We start from the raw sequence: 15,777 nt of genomic DNA on the forward strand, positions 1-15,777 counted from the left end.
CCACTCTACTCAGAATGGAGTAAAAGTTAAAACTCATAAACTGTTCGTAGGACTGTCAATTTAATCTTCTTCAGAGCAGGGCTGAGCTCAAATGAAGGAAACCATGGAGTGAGAAGACCGCAGTTAAGAAGGAGACTGTCATGCAACTATCAATAAACAAAATGCAGTGGGGGTCAGGGGCACAGCTCCACGGCAGTGCACTCGCCTAGCATGTACTAGGCTCTAGGCTTAGTCTCTAGCACTAAACTCTGTGTGTTTGTACACCCATACACATTTTTCACCTAGAAAAGTAGAGAATGCACAGATGTGGAATGGCTGGAAGGAACCACACTTTGGAAATACTGTCTTTTTCTTAAAATAAACAAGAGGTGGGTAAGGACTGCCATAGTAGAAGGACACAGAGTGCATCAGGCCACAGAAGAAAGGACACGGGCTTCACATCAGACAGACTTCTCTTTAATGCACATTAGGCTAGCAGCAATGGATAAACTCAGACAAACTTGCTTAACCTGTCTGAGCAGGTTTCCTCATCTGAAGTCCAGACAATAATGGCTATTTCTAAGAGCTAGGAGACTCCACAAGAAACCCAGAGCCAGGCTAGGGACAGGGATGGAGCTCAAAATGCCTGCCTACTGTGTTCTATCACCAGCACTGGATAAAACCAAGCAAGGTAGCTCACACCTATAATCCTAGTGCTAGGGTCGTAGAGATTGGAGGATCAGAAGTTTTAAGATCATCCTGGGCCTCATAATGGGTTCAAGTCTGACACTAAATGAAACAAAGATGGGCTTAGTCAGAAGGCTCAATGAGTAAAGGCACCTGCTGCTAAAACTGACAACATGAATTCAATCCCCAAGACCCACATTATAGAAGGAGACAACTAACTCCAAGTTGTCCTCTAACTATCAAGTATACCATAAACATAAATCCACACAAGTAAATATGTAATAGGTGTTTGTTTAAAAGACCAGAGACAGAGCCATAAGAGCTCAGCACATGGTCATGGTCATCAGAGCCTCAGAGCCAGTACCATTACCAACACCACTAATAACCAGTACCAGGCATTTATCCACAGCCAGGGCCTTCTTCTGGAGCTTCAGAGGTAAGGAAGCATTAACACTGAGAGGCTCAGTGACTTGCCCAGGGTCCTTTAAGAGCAGCTGATGTGGGGTAGAGAAAGAATCTGACCCACACAGACAGCTCCAATGATAACCCTTGTCGGATCACAACCATGGCCAAATCAGAAGGATGTTCAGCCCCACCCCCTCTTCAAAACACATTGAATATTCATATTCTTCAAGACACTTCTTGAATATTCATATTCTCTCTCACTCCAACTGAAGGAACTGAGGAGTAAATAAGAAGGAAGTGCATGGTCAAGACAAACAGATAATGGAAGCCACACCCAAATTACCTTGACACACCAGAAGAGCCTTTCGACAATCTTCCATGCTGAAGCCCAGCTCCTGTAGTCTAGCCAGCTGTAACTCTAGGAAACAATTTCATACACATTACTCCACAGGCTGATGGAAGGGGTGACAAATAGCATTTCCTTTCTTGAGGGAAAGTAAGCTTTTAGTGTAGACGTCTAACATGTGCACCTTGAACTTTTCTGTCATTCCCTTATGTTTTGTTGTTAAGAGTAGAAGACTATCATTTAGTGAGAACAGCATCGTTTCAGAGTTTTCCGTCTTAATTTTTAAAATTAAACTTGAAGGTGAGCCATTCAACTCCACAAGGAGTTGGTGGGGGAGGGGAACCCACCTGCAAGCTGGAACAGTTACTGTAGGGTATTTGTTTTTAAACAAACAAACAAACAAAATGTCATACTTAGGGTTTTCTATGACACTTAGTGACAATTAGGCTAGGAGCAATTCAACTGTGCATAAGAAAACTGAAAAAGGTTAAAGGGGGACAGGGTATGTTACCCATATGGTGAATAATTTCCAGCACCACAGAGGTTGAGGCAGGAGAATTGGCGTAAGTTTGAGAACATCATGGGTCATGTAGGATGAAGCAATTGCAGAGCCAGCCAAGATGTAGAGTAAAACATGAATGAGAGAAAGAGAATATTACCTAGAAAACTGATGGGTCTCCAATTCAACACGTACCCAAGACAGGATCTAAGGTGTGTCTTGACCCGTCTCTGACATCCTCTCCAATTCGAGATGCCCCTGGCAGACTACTGCTGACAGAATCTGCCTCCAAGGCTGCCGAGTCTGGTGCTGCAGCACTGGCTTGCTCTGGGATGGATTTTGCAATGGCAAGAAATAGCTGAACATCATTATAGGAGAGTCTGATATCCAGGGCTTGTAACTGAATCTAATGGAATGTAAAAGGTAGCAATGGTTTCTAAAATTGCTTTTGGCTTTGTCCTACATATCACTCAAATATAATCACTCCTACTTTATGTCCCAGTAGTCTAGATGTAATTACAACCTTCTTATTTAGAAGATTGCAAAGGTCTTGAAATTAAGTAAATGATGATGAGGTACTATATCTCAGCCATCAGATAGTAGTCACAAAACAGAATGAAATTAAAATAAAACAAAACACTAAATTAGGATTATTCTAGAACAATTAATACCACACAAGAAAGGAATATAGCTAGGGGAGAGGATCATCTATTGGCAACATTTTACTAATCCATTTTACATAGTGCCATTACTTTTTTTTTAATGTCTGAAATAAAAAACTGATCAACTGTGATGAGTAACTTTGTCAACATGACACAACCAATAATTACCTGGAGAAGAGTCTCAGTATGAGACTGGCTGTACTGAGGTAGCCTTTGGACATGTCTTAGTGGCTGTGTCTTAAGTTAACTTACATGAACAATCCCAGCCCACTGTGGGTGGTATCATTCCCTAGGCAGCAGGTGCTGAAGCACGTGAGAAACATCAAGCAAGAAAGCAATTATGAATGCACTCATTTCTTCCTGCTCTTGACTCAGGATATGATATAACTGGCTGTTTGAAGTTGCTGCCTTGACCTTTTCACAATATTGAACCATAACCTGGAACTGTAAAATGAAATACCCTTTTCTCCTCTAAGTTTCTTTCCATCGGGATATTTTATCACAGCAACAGAATTGAAACTAGAACATCAACAAAATAAATCTCTTTGCCCCTGATATTGCCAGCACTCAAGAGATAGACATAGGAGAATCAGGAGTTCCAGGCCAGCCTAAGCTACACAGGACCTCATCAATAATAATAGTAATAATAATACATTATTATTAATAAAAATAACAATGAATAAAATGTTTTCTTTATTCAAACATAGCCTTACTTGGTCAAGTATAGAACCACCATTTCTGAAATGCACACCTCCTCAGGGTAAGCAATACACTCCACTGGTGAGGGCAGCACAGATGCTGTGAGCAGGCAACACTAGTGAGGGTGCACAGGTCTGGGAGAAACCTTATTTACTCACTCAATAGTTTTCTAGTGAGGTACTGCTGGAACTGAAAAACAATAAGGCTTTCTCTATTGGTTCCCCATGATCCAAGTGAATGATTGATCATTGCCCTCTTACAAAAAACAACACAGAATACCTTGCTTAGAGAGACTGCTCAGTGGTTCAGAGCATTTACTGCTCTTCCAGAGCACCTGAGTTCAGTTTCTAGCACCTGCATTAAGCAACAATTGCCTATAAGTTCAGCAACTTTTTCTAGCCTCTATGAACATTCACAAACAGACACACACACACACACACACACACACACACACACACACACACACACACACACACGCGCGCGCACAAGAAATGAAATCTTTAAAAGAAAGTAGTATCAAGAACACCAGCATTTTAACCCTCCCTTGCCTGGCTTCAGCTTCAGTTGCCACTTTCCTGAACACCTCTCAGTCCCAGTGAGACCCCCTTCTGCCTTAACTCGGCTTCTGGACCTGGAATGCTCTCCTCCTGTGCTGGATTATCCTATCTGCCCCTGGACTCCTCAATCCTGCACTCTACCCACAAGGAATATATCTTACCTATATTGTGTTATGCTTTCTGTCAACAATTACAGAAATTCAAAATGGTATTAGTAATTTAAAGGGTCTTCTATCTTTGTCTACATGGCAAGATCCTAGCTGACATCACATTTATTTTACATCTACTAAGACACCTACAATGGTGCTAGACTGAGTGCCTGAACTGAACCTACAGTGCATCCATGGGTTGGACACAGCTCAGCATTACCTCTAGAATGGGTGGGAAGTCTTCACTGTTGAACGCATCCATCAGCCCAGAACTATTCTGGTAAGAAGAGTTCCCTACCAGCTCCACTTGAATTTGAACCGGATCCACAATTGAAAGAGCAGTGTCCTGCTCATTCCCTAGTCGGCATGAAAACACCTGAAAATGAAACAGTACAAAGAAAGATTATGGCTTGCCTTAGGAGGCTGTAGAGGCTGTAGCACTTAGCAGCACCAGTGGGCTGTCTCAGGAGCAATCAGCCTCTCACAAGACCTGAATCATCTACTGAAGTAAACACTGTAAAGATCCGAGGCTGCCACTCTAGCCAGTGGCCGAGAGAAGGTTCAGTAGTTCACCTGCAGGAAAGTGTTTCTATTCGTCCACAACAGCTTATAGATCTCCTGCTCTTTGAAAGACTGAGGCATGCTCCACCACACCAGCCCTCTATGCAAGTTAATCTCTACTAAGATCAGCACATCACAGGTAACATAAAAATACAGCCCCATTAAATATTACAAAGCTAGGCATGGAGACTCTTGTCTAGAATCCCAATTGTTGGAAAGCTGATCCACAAGGACTATAAATTAAAAGCCAGCCTATGCTACATAGTGGAATCCTATTATCAAGTGAACAAAATGATGATGATGATGATGACAACAATGGTGACGACAACGACGACGACGAATTTCTTTTGAAGACAAGATAGAACACACACACAAAGAAAATAGGAATTATTTATTTCAAAGGAATTTTCCCTCCTTTCAGAATTTGCTAATTCTAAAGTTCATTCATTATTGAAGCTGAGGGAAGAGTACTCAGGAGTCCATTACATTAGACCTCACACATTGCTAACAGATAAATATGCTTCTGAGCAGACAGACGGAAGTGGGGAGAGGGGCTCCCACTCTGGGGCCAAGTTACTGTAGTGTTCAAAAGGAGCATGGAGGAAAGTGGGGACCATTCATTTGAAGCTACTCATCTCCTGGCAAGACTCTATCCTCGTGGGGCATTTCTTAGCACTATGGAAGCCAAGATTACCAAAGCCCTCCACTGTATTCAAGATTCTTACATTCTGCTTCACCAGTTCTCCCCAGTGATCTACCAACTGAAATCTAATTGTATTACCTAAAAAACTGGGCATCTCAAATATTTTGCCACATCATTTTACTGAGACATTGGGACAAGAAAGTTTCATTTTCCTTTTTTCTTTGGGGGAGAGAGGAGGCTTCAGCTACACAAAGGACCACATATGGCTTCCAGTGAAAATGAGTGACCCAGTGGAAGGGATTCAAAGTTCTATCAGAAGGGGCAAGAGGCTGAGCAAATATCCCACTACATGGTGAGAGGAACATTTACTAAGATCCATGAGTTAAGAGCAACCCACAGAGATAGCTCTGTCTTGTCCCCTTTGTTGTCTCAAGACTTAAGAGACAGGGTGAATGTTGCTTAATATTGCATATGATATGCCCTGGTGACAAAGAGTACCCAAGTACAATTTCCTCCTTCATAATCACACCAACATCAGAGACATAATCCTTTAAGTCACACATGACTCACCAGAGCAGTACTATAGATCATATACTCCTGAGTGACACCATATAAGCCCCTCATTGTCTTTTCTAAGCAGACCTGCCTTACTCCAGGGCCCTGGCTGCTCACAGGACTGTACTCAGTGTGAGGAAACAATTGAGGCAAACAGTACCACTGCCTCAGCTGCACAAACCTGCAACAAAGTTTTTCTAAGACTTTACAGGAAAAATATTCATTTTCCTTTTTCCTTTAGAGACTACACAAAACCAACTGTATCTGGCAATCCATTAATCAATCCCCAATTGGATCTTATTTCTAAATTCTCCCTGAGAGTTCACAGGGGAGATGTATTGTAAGATGTTAACTTGGCATATGCTAAGGAGCCTTGTGGTCCATCTTTTCCAGCACAGGAAAGAAATATTGCATAAAGAAGGAAGTGCGTGACTGACGATGAGGCAGGGATTTATGTTTAATTCAGGCCAAAAACCAATGGTACTAATAAAGCGAAGCTTACAAAGGATTATTTATGAAGTACAAAGAAAAATGTGTTTGCTCACCTTGCCCTTCACACTGCATCACTGTGAGTGGTCAGGGAAGTCTCTCCCAAGAAAGGCGCCGATGACTTTAGAGTGCACCCATGCAGACCTTTGCTTGACTTACTTTCACATTGACTTTGTTGGAGAAAGATTTAAAAACAAAACGAAGGAATTCCCAAGCATTCCATGTGAGTCCGGTGTCTGTGAGCTAAGGATGCCACTTGGGGCCAGCTGACACCCAAGGATGGCAGTGTGCATTGTGAGGTCTTGCAGCCACTTCAGTTTTACTGTTTTTGCTAACAAATGCTTACTCTTACTAAGAAGTAACTTGCACTTGTAGAAAATGTATTTTGAAAACATTTCAGACTCCAACTCTGTATCCATTTAAATTAACCCTTTTTTCAATAAAGCACCATTGTTTAAATATTTTTTAAAAAAAGAAAAAAGAAATACTGCATAAACCCTGGCTAGGGGGAGATGAGACATGCAGAGACAGACCACCCAACAAGGTGCTAATGGAAATGGGAACTAAGAAAGTCTCCCTGACTAATGTCCTGAGAAGGCAGGTCTCTAAGAAAGAGCCCTGTGTGTTCACAGTCTTGCACTGGAGGAGAGAACATAGGAGAGTAAGGTACCAGACTGAAGGAGAAAGCAAGCGGCCTTTTACTAAACAATGTTTCCCTAAGAAGAGCTCAGGAGGCCATGATGAATATGATGGCACAGATCTGCAATCCCAGCTACCCCAGTGGCTAAAGCAAAAGAACCAAAAGTTCAAGGCTAGCCTAGGCAATTAGGACAATCAAAATAGAAAAAGATTGAGCTGAACAGAAATATACCTAAGTAGAGTAGTTGCCTAACTAGCACAAGGCCTTAGGTTAATGCAAAGCAATACACACACACACACACACACACACACACACACACATACACACACACTCCATTATACATACTATATAACCATATTATATATAAAGTATATACTATATATGTATACCACATATACTATATATGTATACATACATAATTTATATACCATATATCTGCATATAAATTACATATACTATATCATATATTTATATACATATATCTATTAAAATCATATAGATGTAATATATATCTGTATGTATAAATTATACTGTATTATATATATGAATACAGTTATAAATTATATACACCACATATATCCATATATGAATTACAAGAACATAACACACTACATATACATATATATGTGTATGTGTGGATATATATATATATATATATATATATATATATATATTACACAAACAAATATATTTATAAAGACAAGAGCTTCCAGTCTTTTCCCAGCCCTATTGACTCAGAAGCTCTGGAGATTGGGACTAGCAAACAGTTTAACATAAAAAGGGAACTGGATGGAGATGTAGCTTAGTAGAAAGATGCTTGCCGTAGCATTCACAAAAGGCCCTCAGTTCCATTCCTAGAACTGGTAGATAAGCATTCATAAAGCAAACAAATACTTTTCCAGATGCTTCCCTATGGAGCCCAACATGCAATGATGTGGTCAACACACAAACTTACCTCAATGCCAAACAAACTTCCTGAAAAGGGGCGATCAACAAAGCGGGGCTTATAGGTGAGCACTGTGGTGCCTTTCAGAATAATGGCATTGGTATCAAAGCAGGACACATCTTCAACAACCACAAACTCTGTGCCTGCAAAGGACATCATCAGTCAAGGCAAGCAAGGAGGTTTGCATCACCTACTGTCAACACAAGAGGCGCAGTTGTGGCAGGTGAGAAGACCGACTGTTTACTCAGGACAGCTCTCAACATCCCGCTTCACTATCATCCCAGACTTGGAATCTAGAAAGCACGGCTGAGCTAACAGAGCAGGGCCTAGCAGAAGGGATGGAATTAGCTCTTCTCTTTGACCTGCATGTTCAAGACAGACAGAAATGACATACCAGTCATTGTGAGAGGCACAAAAAAGGTAGTCCAAGGTTAAAAAGGATTTTCCAAGCTGGAGAGATGACTCGGGGGTTAAGAGCAGTGGCTGCTCTTCCCAGTGTCCTGAGTTCAATTCCCAGCAACCACATGTTGGTTCACAACGATCTATAATGGGATCTGATTCCCTCTTCTGATGTGCATGATGACAGAGTACTCATACACATTAAATACATGAACAAATAAATCTTAGAGGTGGGAGAGCTTTCCTTCTCCAAAGGACTTAGAATCCAAGCAAAAAGTCAGACTGGTTGGTCAGGCAGGACCATCACAAGAGCTTGGCACAGCTGTTCATGCTGCCCACAAGAGTGTATCCCACTGGTGCCCAGCAACCTCTACTAGTAAGCACTGACAGCTTTGTGGTCATTTGCATCTCAAAGACTCATGCACACTGGGTTTTTATCCAAAAGAAAAAAGAAAAAAAAGCTGTAGTGGTTTACACCAACAATCCCAGAACACAAAAACACTTTATTCTCAGCACTGAGCAGACAGAAGCAAGCAGGCCTCAGTGTTTGAGGTTAGCCTATGTGAGATCTTGTCTGAGAGAGAGAGAGAGAGAGAGAGAGAGAGAGAGAGAGAGAGATGGTTGGCACAGGGAAACTGTCAAGACAGGTCTGATGAACATCCAAACCACCAATCAGTGAAGCACACTATGAACAATCACCTGTTACATTGACCTTGACCTCCAAGTGCCTCTCATTGGACACAGGGAGGGAAGACCGCTTGGTGACTACTCCACTCTTAACAGTTTTGGGAACAACAGCAGATTCACTGCTGGCATTGCGATGGCGTGCAGGGGTGACATTTTGTTTCTTAATATCACTGGGAGTGTGCAGGAAGTCATGGACCAACAGCAGCCAGTCAAATATGAGAAACACACGGAGATTGTTGAGAACGACAGTGAAACAGGAGGAATCCTTCGTAGATCTACAAAAAGGAAGGCAGAAAAAAAAAAAAAAAACAGAATTGCAAAGAGAAACATGTATTTAATCACCGGCTGGGCCTCCTAAGGCCCTACTCCAGCAAGTAGCAGTTCAGTGTTATTCTGTTTTTATGTTATCCCTGTGTTATCCAACGTGGCCTCAAATGCCTGGACTCAGTGACACTCCTGCTTCAGGCTGCTGTGTAGCTGCAAATGCAGGTGTGCAGTGTGCAGTGCCAGGCCCCTCCAGTGATGCTTACACTGCCAGCTTTGAGTTGGAAACACTCTGAGCACTGCTTTATGAGTACACAAAGTAGTACGTTTTCTGGAGGTTAGTCGTATGGTTTAAAGAATTTATTTTATGTTTGAGTGTTTTGCCTGCATGTATGTTTGTGTAATATGTACATGCCCAGAACCCATGAAAGTCAGAAGAAGGCACTGGATCCTCTGGAACTGGAGTTACTAACAGTTTTAAGTCACCATGTGGGTGTTGGGAACTGAACCCAGGTCTTCTGCAAAAGGAGCAAATACTCTTAATCAACAAACCAACTGCCAGACCTCCATTAAAAATATATAATAATAACCAAGAGTATTAACTATATTTAAGAAGGCAAGACAGCAGTGCCTTTAACTAACATGATTCTGAAACAGGCACTTGGCAGTGTCAACCTTGTTGGCTGTCTATTATTGTTATTGATATTGATAATATAATAATTGAGAGGGCACAATGGACATGTGGTAGGTGGAGCTAGGATGGTCCCAGCCACACCACAGTGTACACATAGTACAGCCGGGCCTGGAATACCAATGCAGGGTACACATTCCAGTCAACCCAAAAGGCTCCAATATGCCCTGAGAACCTTTGGGTGCTTTTTGTTCTGTTGTTATGTGTATGGGTGTTGCCTGTACGTGTGTCTTTCCAGTACATGTATACAGTGCCCAAGGAGGCCAGAAAAGAACCTTGGTCCCCTGGGCCAGGATTAGTAATGGTTGTGAATCATCACCGTAGTTCTAGAAATAAAACCTGGGCCCTCTGAAAGCAGCCTTAATTGCTGAGGCATTTCTTCCTAGATATTACTAGAAGAGTTTGGCTAGCAAAGCCTATGCAAATTCTCCAAAATGCCAGCAGAAAAATCCAAATTCTGAGTTGCTTTTGGCCCTTGGCACTTCTTTTAAGAATGGCAAACCTGCGGTGCTGGTCTGGGAAAGACTGGTCTAGGAGGAAGACCAGAGACTTAGAAGTTAAGAGAACCACACTAAAATCTTATCACTCTCAACCTGTGTTACCCTGGGCATATCAACCTGTTTCCTCACAGATAAATCGAAAAGTACTAACACTGCAGGAGAAGGCCTGAGGCACACAGCAGGTACTCTCCAAATGCCAGCTTCTTTTCTGATGGGCAGGTCAGGACTGCTTCACAAACACCACATTCATATGTGAGTGCTGTCTGGCTTCTTTAGCTTCAACTAACATGGGAACCCAATCTTTTAGCCTGAGAAGAGGACATTGGCCACAAAAGGATAGTAAGCATCCCAGAGTGGAAATGGGGCACTTAGAGGAAAAGATGGGGGACAAGAACTTGTTTTATAGCCTTCAAGGTTCCCAAGAATGTTTCCCAGGCCTGGCCTGAAGCCACAGTGTCCTCAGGGCAATAGCCAGCCCTATTACCACACTAGCAGGCAGAGGAAGGAAAGCCAGAGACAGGCTAGTGACAGGCAGGGTCTGGAGATTGGCTGTGCATTCACTCACTTCCAAGCCTGTTTGGGAAAGGCTGACTTAGGGTGCCTGAGGCTGCTTTTTCCAGTCTCATTTCTGCTAAACCTGGCTTGCTGCCTCTAGTTAAAGGGCATGGCCAGACACAGCTCCTTCTCACATACAGCATTTGTCACAGAAACACTCTGCCCTTTGTAATGAACAAAAAATGTTGCCCTCTGTAAAATTTTTCCAGCCCATTTTAAGCAGGGACTGTCAGAATTCAGTGCTAACTGGAAAGTAAGTGTGTCAGACTCTGCTTCTGGAAAAAATTTCAAGCCTTTAAACACTGTGAAGTGATTTATATTTGACATACAAAATCCCAACAGAAGAACAATTCTTCCTGAAGCAGTTCTCTCCTCTCACTAACAAGGGCACTTCTGTTAGCAAGAGCCAAGGTAAGAACTGATTGTTTGGCTGCATGAAATTATATGACTTTAGTATATAGTCAGAACAATAATCTGGGCCCCCTGTACATTAAAGCCATGATGAAGAATGTCAAAAGCCAAAATCAATAAGAATAAAGTGTAAAAAGTCAAGATCAATCTGAATAAAGTGACCAAATTATCCCTCTGCAACAGGCCCAAATACACAGAAGCCTTCCCTTCTGAGAAATATCTTCCAAGAGGCTGCCAAGCACACCCATCATATCCCAAGGCTATACCCAGCCACTGACAGAGGCCAGAGGGCCTAAGAGTTAGAGAGACTCAGCTTTGATATCAAAGGTCGGGTCTAACTTGTGACTACTAGACTTTTAAGCTGTGTAACCTTCCAAGAGTCACTTGGACCTTCTCCAGGTATCTATCTCTTCGTGTGTAAAAGGAGAGAGAAATTGCCCATGTTTGCAGATCTGGGAGGATTCAACTGGCAGTAGGCCTGGTCAAGTCAGGGACTAGCAGGAAGCCACTAGCATTGCCACTGTTGGGTACACAAGGGCTAAAATGTCTCTTTTGTTAGGCTTCCTAAAGGCATATGAGACACCAAGATCTCTTTCCTTCAAAGGCTAAACTCGGAGCAGCACACTGAAATGCCAGCCTTACAAGTTCAAGAATAGCCCCAAGTCATAATAATTTCACACAAGCTATGACAACAGTGACAGCAGCAGCTTCTGCAGGTGCCAAGTGACTGTCAGAATGACTCAACTCTTACCCCTGACCAAGGATACAGGCATGGGTTTTTGTTTGAATTTTGGTTCATTCCATAAAAGAGGAAAGTCTATCTCAGGGCTCAACAAGGATACACACTGCTATGAAGAGGAAGACTAAGTCTTGGGGATAAGGTCTGTCTGATTCTAGAGCACCTTCCCTCCCCTCTCTGCCCCACTGCCAGACAGAAATAAATAATGTTCAAAACCACCATTCTTTCATGCAGACCAAAAGGTTTTTGGCTTGGGTTTTTCCCTTAAACTCACATAATTTCTTCCTTCCCCAAGCCACTTTACAAATTAAAGCTTACAAGGAGGTTGATTTTGAGGATCTGGCTTAATGCCAAACTCCTTCCTCTCTCCCCCCCCCCCCCCCCATTTTTTCTTCTTTTTTCTTTCTTTCTTTTTTAAGCAACAGAGACATCTTTTGGCGAATCCATAATACTGCAAGTAAGCAGGGCTGTTCACACAGCAGAGAGCTGGTGAGTGCTTGTGAGCCTGACTGCGCACCCTCACAGTTTCTCTTTGACGTTCTAAATCCACAGGGACTTGGCCCACTGGACATGAAAAGAAGTATCACCATAAGGAAAGGCAGAGTTGGGGAGCCAAATGTGGGGATAATTCCATCACTGGGAAGGTGGAGGCAAGGAGGAAACCCTGGGCTACACAGTAAACTTCAAGCTACACTATGCTACCCAATGAGACCTCTCTGGAGGCGAGGCGTACAGGGTGGAGGACAGCACAGACAGACAAAGGAAGGCAGAGCTGGCGTCTGCCTCCACTACCTGAAATGCAGTTCAATCTGAATGGAGCCCTGGGTGGCGCTGCTGCTCTTGGAGGGCTGAAAGATACAGTTGAACACATTGGTCATGCCATGGCTGGGCTTCTGCCCAGAATATCGGGTGTCAAATGCCATCATAGAATGGGAAACCAAGTTAATGGACTTGGTCTGGTTGGAAAAACTCTCATAGAGCAGCTTACATTTCTTAAAGTCAAATCTGAAAGGGAAGAAAGCAAAGGAGATGTTAAACACAATCCTACTTTGTGAAATGAAGTTCAGGTGTGGGACAAGAGTGACATCATCAGTGTACCAGAGCACCATTCAATCTGAAACCCTGAACTGGGCACTCAACATGCAGTCAGTGGCACTGTGCCTTAAACCGTTTCCAATCGCAGAGAGGTGTTATATCCACAGGAAGGCATAAGGAATAATAATATACCCAGTCCATCATATCCTTAGTGATTGACTATCCCATGTCCCATCCTAGGCTAACAAAGCCATGTATTAAATCCTAATCCCCAGTGGATATCCAGGGTCTCTTTTGACCTCCACCTGTGAAATTATAGCATGCCTAAATTTCTCTCTGCAGAGCCAGCGGGCACGTCTGTGTAAGACCACTACAGCTCACTGGAAGCAGCATCCTACTCTGCACTCAGGCAAGCAAGAAAACTGACCCATCAATAGGAAGGACATTCAGACCCACTGTCTTTTTTGGAAAAAGAGAAAGTTGCAAAGAGCGATTAGGAGTTGCTCAGTACCATTATAATATACACAGAATCCTTCCATATTGAAAAACTCAAGGTACAAATCAAAAGAGTAGCTGGCCCCCAAGAATGCAGGTTCACCATGGCATGGCTCCCCTCAGCTGAGCTGGGAGCAGGCCACACAAGCTTTGAACAAAAAGACAAGTCAGTGCTTCAGACAGGCCTTACGAGCCTTAACATCCCATTTTCAAATGTGACCCAACTTTCCAGCCATATATCCTACGGCTAGTAAAATAAGTAGATACATAAATAGACCAACCACAGCAGTCTATCTAGAAAACCAGAGCACCAGCTGCCCCACTTAGAGGACAGGAAAGGGCTAAAATTACAATGCATGCTTCAAAATCCCACTCTGTATCCTACACCACACATTTCAACTAGCCAGCACACGCCCAGAAAGGAAGCAGTTGCTATGTTGCTTCTAGAGGTTTCCAAGTACGGAGCTCAGTCCAGTTCTGCCAATTTTCAAAACAGTTCTCATTCATATTCTCTGTCTGTCTATCTATCTATATCTGTCTGAATTCTCTTGATTTTAAAACATTAACCCACAAGGCAGTTGCCAGTGGCACTCTGTCCCATTCCCCACTGCTTAACACTAGTGGGACCGTGCTCCAGCTCCAAGTGTTCTTGAGCACTGAAGTGCCACCTAAGGCTATTCCAGAGCTCTTTACTTTCCAATCTACCCTGCACATGGGGTACATTGTTCTTATGAGAGTTAAGCAAAGCCTTACCTGGCTAAGGAGCCAGTGCTTTCTTTTCCTTTCGGATCTTTGAGCTCCAGACTCACGTTCACCATATCAATGAGGAAACACATGCAGGTGTACACTTCTCCACTCAGCACGGTCTGTAAAAGGAAAAGTCTGGTCAGCCTTAGACTGATGGTGTCAAGCTGAAAATGGCTCAAAGATTAAACGCTCTAGTCCCCTGACTGTCCCACCACTTCCCCTTCTGCTTCCTGCATTCTTGGGGGAATATCCACATAGGTGATCATCAGCTGAGACTATGAGCTTGGAAGAACACGCTGTCGGTCTCACTCACGTGAATCCTTGGATCCTGCAGATCATAAGGCCTCATGAAGTCTTCTATGGGCTCTCCCAGGTTGTTCTCTAGCAAGCCTCGGATCAGCTTGTATTTACCCAGATCCAGGGAGCAGTGCACAGAGGACAGACTGCCATGGACAGATATGTCTGCAACAGTGTGACTTATTTCTCTATGAGAAAAAAGGAAGCCATGCTCAGGAATAAGTCACTAACTGCCTTGGCACAGCACAGCCAAATGGAAGACTATATGTAATGTGACTACCTACATTGTCAACCAGTTCATCTCAAACTTCCAATGGGCAAAAGAAAGTCACGTATCTCTCAGTGTGCAAAGTATTGTGACTGCCATGCTTTAACAGAGTCAGCTTTAGCTCCCAAATGTGCAATTAAAAAAAAAATCCTCAAATCTAGTGAGCTGAGGATACAGTTCAGTAAAGCTTGTCTAGCATACATGGGCCCAGGGTTCCATCCTAAGCATGCCAAATAAGTATGCACACATAAATATTAACATATACATACAAATACATATGAGCTATTTTTATTTTACATACATGAATGTTTTACCTACATGTGTGTCTATATACCGCACGTGTGCAATGCTTGTAAAGAGAGATAAGAAGGGATCATGCGTATGTAAGTCCTAGGTATGGAGTAATAGGTGGTTTTCAGCTACCACATGGGTGATGAAAATTGAACCCAGAATCTCTACAAGAGCAACCATTGCTCACAACTGTTGAGCCTTGTCTCTAGCCACACATTTTTAGTTTTTGTTTTTTACTTCTTGAGACAATCTTACACTACAGTCCATACAGACCTGGAATTCATGGCAATCCTCCCACTTCAGCCTCCTAATACTGGAATTACAGGCATAACCACACCTACACCAGGCATAACTAGTCTAGGATCAAGAAAAATTTCACAAGACTCAAACAGCTTAAACATTCCAGTTGGGGAAATTGCAATGACCAGATAGATACACAGCTCTTATCTCCAGCTCCCAAAGTAGATGGGAAAAGACCTTTCCTCCTGTGCCCTCCTGGGGGTAGGGTAGAAGAACCACACTGGTTAGAACCCCTGACAGATTCCTAGGAAGACCTGGAGTGATACTGAAGATGCTCAGGG

The 15,777-nt window shown here is 42.8% G+C and overlaps 1 protein-coding gene across 1 annotated transcript in view; it reads right to left on the reverse strand.

Annotated features, from left to right (window-relative positions):
• VPS13D (vacuolar protein sorting 13 homolog D) overlaps window positions 1–15,777 on the reverse strand; it is a 217,108-nt gene that overhangs the window by 143,035 nt on the left and 58,296 nt on the right. Inside the window, exons 29-36 of the mRNA XM_080922046.1 lie at window positions 14,654–14,825; window positions 14,347–14,459; window positions 12,856–13,068; window positions 8,916–9,178; window positions 7,827–7,960; window positions 4,204–4,359; window positions 2,112–2,322; window positions 1,415–1,489 (exon numbers count right to left, since the gene is read on the reverse strand). Of these exons, the coding sequence (XP_080778172.1) occupies window positions 1,415–1,489; window positions 2,112–2,322; window positions 4,204–4,359; window positions 7,827–7,960; window positions 8,916–9,178; window positions 12,856–13,068; window positions 14,347–14,459; window positions 14,654–14,825 (1,337 nt within the window). The remainder of the gene's footprint in view (window positions 1–1,414; window positions 1,490–2,111; window positions 2,323–4,203; window positions 4,360–7,826; window positions 7,961–8,915; window positions 9,179–12,855; window positions 13,069–14,346; window positions 14,460–14,653; window positions 14,826–15,777) is intronic.

Source organism: Micromys minutus (assembly GCF_963924665.1).
Source record: "Micromys minutus genome assembly, chromosome: 9".
NCBI classification, from domain to species: Eukaryota; Metazoa; Chordata; class Mammalia; order Rodentia; family Muridae; genus Micromys; species Micromys minutus.